At 44.8% G+C, this 14,185-nt stretch overlaps 1 protein-coding gene across 1 annotated transcript in view; it reads right to left on the bottom strand.

The window, feature by feature from the left end:
* LOC144153361 (putative glutamate receptor) overlaps window positions 1-14,185 on the bottom strand; it is a 59,582-nt gene that overhangs the window by 21,943 nt on the left and 23,454 nt on the right. Inside the window, exon 4 of the mRNA XM_077685013.1 lies at window positions 11,130-11,313. Within this exon, the coding sequence (XP_077541139.1) occupies window positions 11,130-11,313 (184 nt within the window). The remainder of the gene's footprint in view (window positions 1-11,129; window positions 11,314-14,185) is intronic.

Here is a 14,185-nt window from a genome sequence, read left to right as displayed (position 1 = left end):
ACTACAAGCCGTCCTGGGAGGCTGATCTTCTGCATTTTACAGCCGACAACATGGCAGAAGCGCGGTACGATGATTACTGAGATATTGAGAATGCCCATCCAACAACGCCATTGGTTATGTTCTACAGAACCGAAACCGAAACCGAAACTTATTTGATTACTAACCTTGGGCATCGTCCAATCACGGCGCCCCTCCTCCCAACGTCACAGCCTTAGTTGGTGCGGCCGCCGCAAACTGCGCATGGTAGTTTTTCTTCCTTCGCGCTTTGTAAAATAATTACCGATTTGTCAACCGGATAAACGATGAAAAGTGTGCTAATTTGAGCCAGTCTACGCAGTGCAAGCAAAAACGGGAGCTTGACAAATTCACTTCAGTGTCCCTTTAAAAGAGGAGACTTTCGGAGGGCGGTGATTGGTTCGGGCGTCGTTAGTCCATTGCACCCCATCACTATACGTTGTAGGGTAGGCGTTCGTGTGGAGGAACATGTTCATGAGCAACATTTCGACGTTTACTAACTTTGTTACCCCTGAAAGCTTTCGAACGCTGAGCAAACAAACTAACTACTAACTAACAAACTAACAAACCAACCAACCAACCAATAAATAAATAAATTAATAAATACATAAACAAATAAAATTAAACATCCGCACCGCGAGGGTTTAAGCTTAGCAGCGAAAAGGACTTGCCTCAAGCTTACAACCCGTCTAAACTTACTCACCGATGTGTAACACAACTGAACGCACCCGGCGCTTGGTTTGTATATATCCTGTAGTTTTGGCCAAACGATTTCAAACTTCCCGGTTTGTGCAAGACCGATGAACTTCCATAGTTTAGTTCTCTTTCCTTGTATTACGCCTAGATGTGAAACGTTGGGGAATACACACTTAATGTTCTAGTCGCCGCGGCGGCTGATTAAGGAGTTGAGAGGGCGCACTGGATGCCGGCCACTGCGGACGTCTTTATGGTGGAGGTGAAAATCGAAAACAGCCCTGCGTCAAGACGTTTCTGTACGTTAAAGATCCCCAGGTTGCTCAAGTTAGTCCGTAGCCCTCCACTACGCCGTACCTCACAGATAAGGTGTAGCTTGGGTAAGCAAACACTCATTTTGAACTTTTAATGCGTTTCTTTAATTGCGCCATTTTGCCACAGCGCACCATAAGAAAGGAAGGATAAAAAAGGGAAAGTAACGGGAGGCAAGCGGCTTCACACAACGTGGAACAAAGGGAGAATATGCTCAAACGTAACGACAGCATGAGGACAGCATATAGGTAGTGAAGATAGTCAAGCAGACAAGAGACTACACTAAAATTAGGGCAAGCACAAATGCATTGAAATTCGCGCAAACACTGACAAGCGTTCAAAAGAAGGAGCAAGTCAGGTTGTTGGAACTTTATAGAGGAAAAAAGTGACACCTAATGGTGGCTTTGGCCTCGCCTGCATGGGCCCTGCTCCTGCATCTCAACTACACGGTCTTCATGTTCAGTCATGGACGCCGACTTATGGTGGTCTCCAAGAGGCTCATTAAAGCCGCCTTTCGTCCTTGAAGGGCGCCGTATTCTTGTCACAGGTGGTTGGTTGAAAGAATTATACACACTATGTAAAAATGCCACAGCTGCTAGGAATTACGACTTTGTTAATCTTGGTGGCTCGACATGCATATCACATAGCTCGGTGGGCCTATCTGACTAAAGGTGGACCTCGTGAATGCGTTGTGGCCTTCGATGCAGAAGATGCCGACAACTGCGGTACACTCAGCTCGAGGTACAATGGGTTTCTTTTTTTTTTTTTGAAGTTTTTAAAATTCCTTGAAGTTTGGAGTTGTTTGGCACTTCGTTATGTTTAACATTGCAACCACACGTTTAAGGCGGTTGTAGGTACAACCACATACACACCCAGATGCATTGACCGATGACGATCACAGCTGCCATGAGAAGCTCATGTCATGTCACCAATTCCCATTCGGCTGCAATGTCAACATACCCGCCCACAATCCACATACCCGTACAAAAGAATTGACCAATGGTGGTGTCTGCTGCTGTTACAAGCTCACCCGAATCATAAAGTTCTATTTTGCTGCGACGTCTACATCACCAATAAACATTTCCCCATACTTACTGTGGAAAGTTGGGAAGTGACAACGACAGCTACCATCAAAAGCCCTGCATTCTGTTCCCAGATAGGTGCAGTCTTTCTCAAGATTTTGTGGGCCACGGCGACCGTGGTCGGAGCAAGCACGTTAGCGAGCAGGGGCGCTGCGCTTTCCGCTGTTGGCTGGTTGCGCAGCTAAAGAGAGAAAGGGGAATTCGTGTTCTTGCTTTTGTAGTGTGCCCGGCGCGATAAGGGCTGCGCAAAGTGCCTGCGCTGAAGCGAAGTGCGCCTGCTTTGAGGAACCGGTCTCGTTGCCCTTGTCACGCCAGCCATACTATAGAAAGGAAGTGCGAAGGTACCCCTCACTCTCTAAGCCCCGTAACCAGCTGACAGCGGCAAGCGCAGTGCCCCTGCTCGGCCGCGCACCTGCTCAGGCCAGGGGGATGAAACTCCGCCGTTTTTCTGTCGCGTGACTGCAGCGATCCTAACGTTTGGAGGCTGTACTACATACGAACCATAAATGGACGTTGTTGTTGCATTTTATACTTTTTACCAGGTTACTTATTAATTACGGGGGTTTTTTGATATGCTAGTGAACTTAAAAGTTGCGGCTCGAGACTGCAAAAATACGAGCGCCACCCGGAGTGGAACACTGGAACCGCGTCTTTCTGCTTCGCACCGCTGAAAAGGGGCGTTTCTTGACTTGTCCACCTGTATTCTACGATCCACGGTGTTCCAAGGGCCGTTTTTACCACCGTAAAGTTTGTTTCATCGAAACAGGCGGGTGAATGGATTCGCGCCGTCATTACAGATCGTGCTGTACTGAGTGGTGTCGAAATTCTTCACGCCAGGCCTCCATAAAACTCTTTTGGATCCCGGCAGACGAAAGGTACGATCTGCATGCTGCTCGTTTTGCTTTTCCACGCTTGCATGACATTGCAGGATGCGGTTGCAGCAGTAGTTCATAATTTAAGGGAGCATACACGTGCACTATTTATTTATTACATTCTGATTGTCTTCTTTTCTCTTGAATTACGCATCAAATGCGTGGCAGAGCATCTGGCAATTAATCCAGTGAGTACATTAGCTACACACGTTTATTTATACGTGCATTATTGATTTAATGCGTTTCGATCGTGTGTTTTGCATTTTAGCACAAGTGAATGCACGGTATGCAGCAAAATGTATATCAACATATACAATAACTAATGCAACAGTGTGAGCTTATCTGCACTCTTATTATTATCTTTTGATTGCCTGGGTTTAGTTTGTTTTCGTAGCATGTGTTGTCGTTGTTATTATTATTAATATTATTTTGATAATTGTAATTATTATCAATATAATTGTTGTCATTATTATCAGCCTATTTATGTCCACAGCTGGAGGAAGGCATCTCCCATACCCTTTTGGCTCAAAGGTTGGTCTCCATAGGTTCATATCGTGTTGTTAGCACTATGTTAACTATGTAAGGACTACATTAATTATTTTATTGCGTTTCAATTGTGTGCTGCATTTTGTCTTCATGTGAATCCATAGCATATAGCAGAAGGAATTTGTAGCAATAAATATACAAATTAAGCAATTACTGTATATGTATATAATACAATAATAATTATAATTCCACCACTTATAATTTATAATTTACGCTTCAGTTACGTGCTTCGAATTTCAGATTTCAGTACAGGAACGATATATTCACAGGAGCGCAGTTACAGCTATAAGCCAGACAATGCAGGCTTGCCCTGTCCTAGTAATTTATTACAGGTTTTGTAAATGAGGTGTTTATAACCGGTTTACTGGAGGGCCCGAGAAATACCTAAGGAATACACAGCGCGAGAAAGTATATATGCATTAATAATAGTTTAGAAATCCTCGTGTGGGATGGCTACTTTTGTCTGCAGAAATGTATTTTGGATTAGCAGGAATGGTGGGTCGTTGCCACCGAACATTATGATCGCACAGATAGAAAAACGTATCCGCGTCTCTTAATAATAAATGCTGATTTTAATTTAAAATTTGCCTTTACGATTGGTGTTGTCACAAGTTGTCTTTGTAGTCAAAGTCAATTTAAGAAAGAAAGATTCCAAACATATCAGATAACGTTTATTCCGAATACAGATGCCAATTTTCACTCAAAACTATCGTATGTTCGCTTGAAAGCAGCAATAAAGCTAGTAATCATTCGAACCCAAATATACACACGTGCTTGTTGATGTTCCAGATCTCGCGTTTGGCTCCAGTGTGAGAGAAGGCAGGATCTGGCTCATTTATCACCTCGTCAGATTTCCGAAGGCTTAGTGATTTGCAACCAACTAGCCAAACTGTCCAATTTTCCTCCACGCGATATTGCTTTTGGCTACGGTCTCGGAAATTCTCTCCCCGTTTGAACAAACAGTCCAGTTTCAGGCGAGGGGTTGACGGGAATTGATGCATCGAAATGACACACTTTAGCAAATCCTTGTAATGATGTTTAATTATTTGAGATACATTTAATTGCATGACATCTGGCTTGTGTAAGTGTCTGCGTGGTTACAATAGATTGGTTCTCTGACATTGAAAACGTATGCCTTGCGGGAAACAGGGATTCTGACCGATGAAAGTGTTATAAACGAGAGAAAAGCTAAAAATGGGGTGAGAAATGCAAACTATTAGGGCTAAATGGCCGGAGAAACCAAACTCAAGCTTAACAGGCCTGGGCAAAGCCATATAATACAAATGCTGGGTAGTCCAAACTATATTGAAAAAGTTCACCAAGAAGTAATTTAAAGGGCCGCCAAAAAGCTATCATGGTATAAACACAGCAAAATGAGGTCTACCGACAGCTTGAAACAACAAAAGCCACAACATGCCCAAAAAACATATAGACGAGCAAAAAATCAGCAGCAACGGCCGCGAATGAGCACAATAATGGCTTCAGCAGCGACGCAAGAGCAACAAACCAGACACGCAGCTGTAGCAGCGTTGGCAACACAAAAACTTTTCCCAAAGCATCACGCAATGAAAAGACGCCCATGAAGCAGCGGTAATGTACAAAGAAAAAAACTGCAATTTGCTAAGTGTAAACAAGGGAACTTCCAGTAAACAAAAGATCCAGTAACAAAAAAATTTTCAACGCCTCGCAATAAAGCGGGCACAGACAACCCCGAAAAAAAAAATATATATATATATATATATACATTGTGTTGAAAAGAACTAATCTGCAAGGGTATAAAAAACCTGAAATCAGGAGCATTATTATTTCAAGAAAAAAGAAATTACTAATGTTGCTCTGATAGTCGTAGTCGTCGTGAAACGTCAACAAGAAAAGCTTCAATGGTTGTGAAGCAACAAGCAGAAAAAAGTTACAACCGTTCTATAGACAAGAGTTACCATAAACCACCTCCAAACCACAGTCCTCCCTGAACAGTCCTCCCTGAACAGTCCTCCCTGAACAGACCCCTCATAACAGACCCCTCAGAACAGTCCCCTCGGAATAGTCCCCAAACAATAGCAAAGGTGTTTAAGGTCCGTAAAGCCAACATCAAGGCTTGTAACGGCGCAAGTACAAGAGAGCAAGAAAGCAAATGCTGTGGCAGAGCAAAACTAACACACAAACTAACACATTGCTGCAGCAATAACATTGAGAACGTCCTACGCGCTCGAACAACATAATATACCTGTCAACAGCCGGTGGAACCACTACACAAACGCTTCGAAGGGATGCGAACAGCACGAAAAATTTATGCTAGAACAGGTCGTAAGTGAAAACAAAAGAAAAGCCGAACTGGCCTGAAACCAAAACATAAAATATCAAAAATTGCTTCTGCTTGAATGCGAGAGAAAAAAAACGATCATATGTACAGACTGCGAACTAAACGAGAGCCTCGAAGGGCTGGAGTCAACAGGAAAAGAAAAGCATTAATTTTGCCGAAACAACACCAATGCATCCAGCATCATAAACAGTATAATAGGCTTTAACAACCAAAATGACTGTAGCTTAAGTAGTGTTAAATGAATGCAGGAAAAAGAAAACACTACGAATGGTTTGACAAACGCCAGAGAACATCGTGGCAGCAACCGGATGGTGTTCAGTAGTTCAGTAACAGCAGAGGTAAGACACAGTAAGGTGTGTTTGAACAAAAAAGTCGCGACTAGCACGGCGAGAATATTTTAGGCCGTCAAAAAAAAACACAACGGCCATAATAAGCGATGAGTAAGGAATAAAAAACTTCAAGGGGCGTTAAAAGGCCCAAAACATGAGAAACGAGAGCAATGTTTGAGAGTGCCGCAACAAGATACCAAAAGCTAAACGAGCCCACTATACAAAAACAGAAAATAATACGATGGTCGGAACTAACAGAAACACCGAACGGAAGACTGTTTTGTAGCAGCAACAACAACAACAACAAAAACACGGTTCTTTAAAAGCAACACAAAGAAGTACCTCATAGTACGGGTACAGTATAAATGCAAGATTTCAAAGTGTCGCAACGACGTAATAGGCCCTCAACAACAACGCAAAAAAAGCGATAATTGTGAGCTAACATAAACAACAAGATGTTAAAGTGGTTCGGAGAAACAGCAAAAAGTTCGACACTTAGAAAACAACTAAAAAAGTACCTCCCAGCTTTCGCGAAACGCCGCCCATGCTGGCCTGGTCGGCTCAGGTAGGCGCTGGTCTGGTCCGCAACCCGCAAGATTTCCGTCCCCTTTTTTGCCGTTTACGGTGACAGCCTCTTCCGAACCGGCCCTCCCGGTACCTCTTTCGGGCCGTCTTCTCCGCACCCTTTTAGACCGGCCTTCGCTCTTTCATCATCCTGCCTGGTACCTTCTTCGACGAGACGACTTAAGTCAACGGTCCGGAAACGTTGTCCGAGACGCCGGCCATGCCTTTCTAGTGCTTTCTGAAGTAACTGGATCGTTGTGACGAGCTCAGTTGTCGCTCTGCGCATTCGTCGAACCCAGGCCTCCTCGTGGTGGAATTGAAGAGCACCAGATGATATTTGGCGGCGTGCACAGGGGAACCCTCATCTGGCGTTAGGACTTCCTTCGCCTCTGGGCCCTGGTAACCTCCAGGCGTAAACGGTGTTTTCTAGAAACACCCAGCTCGTGCTCGGAACGCCGCGAGCAGAGTCAGTGACAAACATGACGACGACGAGGATAATGACACTGATGATTATGAAAAGAAATAATAGTCTATGAACCCTTTATGAGCAATTATTATACACACTGACCGGTTTGACCTTCGCCAGCCAATGAACTTTCTGTAACTACAAGAAACTATTGAGCACGTCCTTTGATTTGCCGCACGGTGTCTCGACAGTATACGAAGATCCCGCCAGCAGACGACCAATGGTCGGCTGTGCCTCTCATGTTTGGCTTTGGTTATTGTTTCCTTTGGCGCCGGTGCGTGTGGGGTTCTCTAGCAGAAATATCATATCTATCGCTCATACTTACTCGTCGTCGTCCCACTGGTAATCCTGTTGAACTCGTTTTTTGTTATTTTGCTTTCTTGTTGCGTTTTCGGATTTTCTCTATAGTCTGATTAGTGCGTTAACCACCCCATATGTTAGTAATTTTGGCGGTGGAAGTCTTCTTTCCTAATGAAACATTTTTTCCACTTTCCACCTCCTCCAATTTTATTTTCGAAAATTTCGGCCAATACCTGCAAGGGTAGGTGTCATGGTTTACGACGCGCCGAGAAACCGACTTACCAACAACCTACGGAACTATAGACGAGCCAGACTATTTTTTAGATCGTGTCACAGAATTTACAATTTTGAAATGTGGCCAATGTCCTCCAAATATGAAAACAAACTTTTTAGGGCCTGACGCTGCTTCGAGGGGCAAGTCCATGGTCCTAAGATGGTCTTCAAAGTTACCGGCCCTTGATCTAGGCGTTCAATATCTTCAAAAAAACGGGATCTTGGTGCCAAGTAGGCCACACATTCTAATAAAATATGTTCGACGGTTTCTATGGAAGAACAGTTATCGCAGTACGGGTTCGTCGTCAGTCCGAGGTGAAAGTGGTAACTGTTGGTGTAGGCCGTGTTCAGTCGTAGGCGATGATATAATGTGTCTAGCCTACGAGGGAGCTCTCTTGGAAGTTTTCCAAGCCCGCTAAACCACGCCAGTGTTTTTTTTTTTTTTTGCTTTCGTTTTTTTCTCTGCCCACCTCTCTCTAGGGCCTGTTCTCCCTACATCCCCGACCCCTAGCAGAGAAGCATGTAGGCGATCGCAAACGCCGGCAAAACTCTCTGCTTTTTCAATAAAGAGCATTCTCTCTCTATAGACGAGCCAGCCAATCAACCAATGAGTGCTCACCTTTGGTCCTTAGTGGTACGTCGAGTCAGAAGCAGTAATTATCGACGTAATGCTCAACTTTGTCGTAATATCCGATTTCACCTTCAGGTTTAATACTTGCGCCACTACAAAAGGTGTGTGAGAACACCAAAGCTGCTGAGGTTGGCTGCAGTTTTGTGATTTGTGTTGTCAGTTCTAGATACTACGTCTGTCGAAGATTACGAATTAATGCCTAACAGTGGTCGAAACTTCAACACTATTGATAAAAACGATGGGAATTTCGGATACCACTACCTGGCTAATCAATCAATCAATCAATCAATCAATCAATCAATCAATCAATCAATCAATCAATCAATCAATCAATCAATCAATCAATCAATCAATCAATCGTTTTTACAGCGAAAAGCTGGTCGAGCTTGCAGCACAATTGGCGAGGCGCCTGTCCACCCGTTTCCAGCGGTTTCGGACACGAGTTCATGCTGCCAAGACAATAGACTTAAAAAAATGGTGTATAGGTTACTGAAACAATATCAAACCTACAAGGATGAACCTGCAGCTTGTACTCTAGCCTTCTAATTTCCTTAACAGTTACCCAAAGTAACCCAAAAAAACTTAGAAACACTACTGTCCATGTATGTCCTTGTTGCAAAGTTAACTCTGAATCGGTGATTCTCCCGTTCCTCCCGAGATCTTGGAGAACCGGGGTGTTGTAATGCGTAAACTACCGTGTGGGTAAATTCACGCTGATTGATAACAGCGTCCGCAATTGGGTATTGCGCAATGCGTGAGCGCTTTTCCTGCTTGGAGACACTGACACGGCAAAAACAAACAGCGGTAAAACTATAAAGCGGAAAATGTAGAAAGTGGGGGTAGGGGGAGGGCGGCGTAGAGGAAAAAGACGCTTGCGCTTTGCAACAAGGACATACATGGACAGTAGTGTTTCTAAGTTTTTTGGGTTACTTTTGGTAACTGTTAAGGAAACTAGAAAATTAAATGTTTATTCCTCCTCCTCCTCCCTCGAACGGCTGATTCCATGCCGCTACAACCGAGGCATGTTAGAAAGCAACGAAACAAAAACTTCAAGAAGTCTTGAATGTATTTTTTCTGTGGTAATTGGTAACGGTAATCAATTCTTCACGAAATTAATTTAATTGTCAACACACTGTGTTACCATTGTTTAGCAACTTCTACAACTTGTGATTGCAGAACAAGAAGCAGTGTAGTAATGAACCACTGTAAGGAACTATAAGAACAAAAATAAAAAAAAAAGGAGAGATGTGATATTTAGTACCTTTCAGCGTTTTCGTTTCCCAAAGGTTCTCCTGAAGCTGTGTACTTTAATTAACATTTCCCGCTATCCATTCCCTTACTAGTGATATCTCAATTTCAGAAATACTGCCCGCAATTCCCGATACAGCCTTATTTTATTATTGTAAATATCTCTGGGGCAAATATTTTTCCAGGAAGGCTCGATAAAGGGCATTGTTAAAGCTCACGAATGCGTCCGTGGTGGTTCGCAAAGGGTCGAAGAAGGTGAAGTGGACTAAGCATACGGACATTTGTTTCCAAGAAAGCCAAACGGGCTCGTTTCAGGCAGCTACCGCCATCTCTCTGTGGATATGCCAAACCTGGCTGCTCCAACGCCTCAGATTGAAATTCAAATGACGGGTTTTAATCAACCAATCAACTTTTGTGTTATGTACAGTTATGGACAAATAAAATGCGACCCCGAAAATAATATGAACCAGAACACACAAATGGCGCGATTTCTTTCCTTACAAGCCAAATTGTTGCGCTGCTGAGCATAAGTAAGCGGGTTCGATTCTCGGCCGCGGCGGCCGCTTTTCTGATGGAGGCGAAAAGCAGTAACGCCCGTGTGTTCGATATTTCGGCGCACGTTAAAGACCCCCAGGTGGAAGAAATTAATCCGGAGTCGTCCACTACGGCGCACCTCATCGCCTGTGTAGAGTCGGCGCGTTAAACCTCATAATCAAGCCAAATTGACGCGAGGCCTAATTATAGTGACAAAGACGGGAAATATGTCTTTCGAAACATACCAACACTACAGCATTACCCGACGCGGTGGCTCAGTGGCTAAGGCGTTGCGCTGCTGAGCACAAGGTCGCGGGTTCGATTCCGGGCCGCGGCGGCCGCTTTTCTGATGGAGGCGAAAAGCAAAAACGCCCGTGTGTTCGAGATTTCGGCGCACGTTAAAGATCCCCAGGTGGTCAAAATTAATCCGGAGCCCTCCACTACGGCGCGCCTCATCGCCTGCGTTGCGTCGGCGCGTTAAACCCTACAATCATCATCATCAACACTACAGCATTATTGGACCACCACGAATATTATTTCTCAATTTCTGGTGGTGTTGTTCATATTTTCGTGTTCGCATTTCATTTCTCCATGACTGCACAGAGTCGGCCCGTTGTGTGATTCAACGTGTCCTTACATTTGAGAGAACTCCAAGACACCAACACAAAATTCCCTGAATCAAAACACGTGTTGTTCTGACCAATATACGGTGACGTGACGTCGCGATATGCGGAGATTTTAAAACTCCACAGTTGTTTATTTTTCGTAGACATTGTTTAATGGTCACGAACAACAATGGGATACGATTAGAGGACGCTCGGCAACAGAAAGTTTGCGCTCATCGCCTAGTTATTAACGCTTCATAATAGTACGGTGCTTTGCGATTTTGATTATTGTTGTCGATATATAGTTACGATTTCGAATGTAGTCAGTGGAGCATGCACTCGTTGCCAGTCCATTGCTCGCCTCTAACGGGAAGATCTGAATGACGCCGATCATGTTGCTCTCGTGGCGGGAGAGGCGGCCGGCAAGGATGCTCAGCTCGATGGGCAGGATGATCTCGGTTTCCACCGCCACGTCCTTTTTCTCGCTCGTGGGGTTGATCACGGACAGGGCCCAGTCAGCCTCCTGTAAAAAGGAGGCGGCATTTAGTTGGTCAATTCGCTGGCCTGTTTGTTGCATTCACCGACAGACAGACATACAGACAGACAGACAGACAGACAGACAGACAGACAGACAGACAGACAGACAGACAGACAGACAGACAGACAGACAGACTGGCAGGCTGGATGGAGAAAGAAGGAAGGAAGGAATGAAGGAAGTAAGCAAAGAACGAGAGAAAGAGCAAAAGAAAAGGAAGATGTTCATTACGGCTTATTCACTGTGTCTCAAAATACGTTTGTCATACAGCCTTTAATGGTCGGGTTCCCTATACTGGGAGCTTATTTTACTTCAGGTGTTTTGCCGATGTCTATTGTTTCCCCTTTCAGTCGATGCCTTTTTACAAAATTCCTAATATTTACTGCAAGCAATTTATTTCTCATAGGATTGGCCTTTTTGTGGCTCACAAAACTCCGGTCACAAAATGCGTCCTTCGAGTACGCGCTTGAGACGGGTTGCTGAGAACATCGAGGGAAGCTTTCGACAAGGAGGGACACTAGTCTGCGAAGTATAAAGAAGCTTATGCAGTGACTATTTCAAAAGGAGGACATTCTTCACAACGGCTACAACCCTGCCGGGAAAAGGCACTTAATTCCCGTGAAACTAAAGTTTTCCATTGTCAAGGATAGCTCGGATTCTGCATTGTTTTTTCAAGACCATGTCAGAGTTTTCTTAGCAGTGTTTATCGGTACGTACCGCAAACACGGAACCATATCTGCAGGTACAGGTAGCATTGCGTTGGCTACCTGGTGCTGTTGAAATATAACAAAATAACTATTATTGGACCTCACAATTCTTTTTAAAATGCACAGAATCTTCGATGTTGTCTCAATACCATCGCTTTCGACCGCCATTGGCCTGCTACTGTGGGTTATTATCTTTGATGGGCGGAGGCCACAGAGCAAGAAAATTAGTATATAGAAGGCGAAATTGTCCATTGCGGCGGCCGCAGGCAAGCAACGATATTGTCACAATGCAAACAAACTCGGTCTACGAAGCTTCGTAGTTGCGACGACGAAGGAGCGGGTAGCGGGCGGCACCCGATGGACGATATGATGGCGGCCACAATTCATTTAGGGGGCGGCGCTGAGAAATAGCCATTGCTGCGGCCACGCAGTTTCTGCTCCCGGGACAGATGTCGCTAGCTTAACCTAGGCCAAGCGCTTGGGACGTTATCTGGCCGCCCTAGGATGTACCGTTTCCCCTCCGGCCTTGTTCTTGTTCCGTGGCTGAGGCCGACGTATACATTGACTCGCATCGATGCCATCATGCGCCATGCTGAATGAGCGCGTTTTGTTTTAACAGCACAGCTGTTTAAGCTTTTAGTCCAGCGTCGTCCAGGCTTGCGCGAGGACTTGCGCCGCGTGAGGAGCTCGCAAGAAAATCAAAGAAAAAAATGGCGCCTCGTGAGAAGTGCCCGGTGTCGGCCAGCTCGACCTTCGAGAACAATCTGCCCAGCGTTAGAGGCGGGATCTCTGTTGTTCTCCTCAATAGTTCACGTGTGTTCGCGCCTGAAGTGGGGAGCGCAGACGCTGAGTTCGCGCTACAGACGCCGAGTTCGCAAAGCCGGTTGCCGCGGGTTCTAGCGCGCGCTAACGCGGTCCACTTTAGGAGAGGTGTGAAAGCCAGCGGTGAAAACGATCCGGGCCTGTCAGTCGTGGAAAACGTTCAGCGGTAAGTTTGGAAATTTATGTGAGATGCAACAGCTGGGTCTCAACGAGGGGAGATGGGCGGCCAGTTCTGTGGTTTCTCCAACCTTGCACCAGTAGTGCAAGCTGCGCGAAAAAAATTGGCGCAGATTGCATCTTCTTAATCATTCGTTGCTGTTCCATTAAACGTATACCTAGAGGATCGCTCGTGTACGACCTTGACGCTATAGAGTTTCGTCGATGGGGTCAGCATATTCAACAACTTCGGGTCGAAACGAAACCGCAATTTTTGCGGGCCGGGCCTACAGTGACAAGCCGGACCGACAGCCTTTTATTGACGGTTTCTCCTTAGAGGCCTTAAAGACAAAATACGAGCTTGGTTCATTAAAAATAATTATTTGTCCCGACAACGATTATACCAATTCTATCCCAAATTTCAAACAAATAACGGAGGTATTTACAAAACCTAAGAAGCAAAGAAGACTCCACATCAACTTCCCGGAGATTTATGTATGACGTCACATTAATTTTGTTTGTGTGATTGGCCGCAACTGACCTAAGCCACCACCAAGAAACATGTCTAGGAGATTGTAGCTTTCATCTACGACCGTAGCTTTTGACAACGATTTTAGTAGTGGCACCTTTTTTTAAGGGCAAACATTATACCTGCAACCGAAATTCCATCTGACTGCAAAGTACCGCATGATACCGATGATTGTAATGGGCTCTGACGCAACAGGCACGCTCGTGGCCAAAGATGCAGCCAACTGACCAGCCATCGAGATCTTTGGCCCTAAGCCACAGATGAGCAATGACTGGCTGACTCGTTTATCGGTCAGTCCGTACCCTTGCAAAAAATAACAATTATCCTTGCAGGCGATTGGACAAACATATCGAAACTAAAAACAAAGAAGTGCAGTGGAAAGTCTTTTTGGAAGGAAGGCTATGGGCCCGAAATTAATACCATGTGGAATAATTGGCCCTGTTTTTAGACTACGAGAAAAAGACGAAAAGGAAACAAAGAAAACCCAAGAATAAATAAAAATATGTCTAGCCGGATTAGCGGTAAGGGGCGGTACAGTAAGTGTGAACGGTTTACACAATGTCACTGTCCGAAAACACCAAAGACTGCCGTGACAACAGGGAAAGGATCACAGAAAGGCAAAATGAAACACGCCGCCAACAACTGA

This window comes from Haemaphysalis longicornis, unplaced genomic scaffold, assembly GCF_048455015.1.
Source record: "Haemaphysalis longicornis isolate Haplotype H1 unplaced genomic scaffold, Haemaphysalis longicornis Haplotype H1 scaffold_9, whole genome shotgun sequence".
Classification (NCBI taxonomy): domain Eukaryota; kingdom Metazoa; phylum Arthropoda; class Arachnida; order Ixodida; family Ixodidae; genus Haemaphysalis; species Haemaphysalis longicornis.
This window is presented reverse-complemented; position numbering and strand designations above follow the sequence as displayed.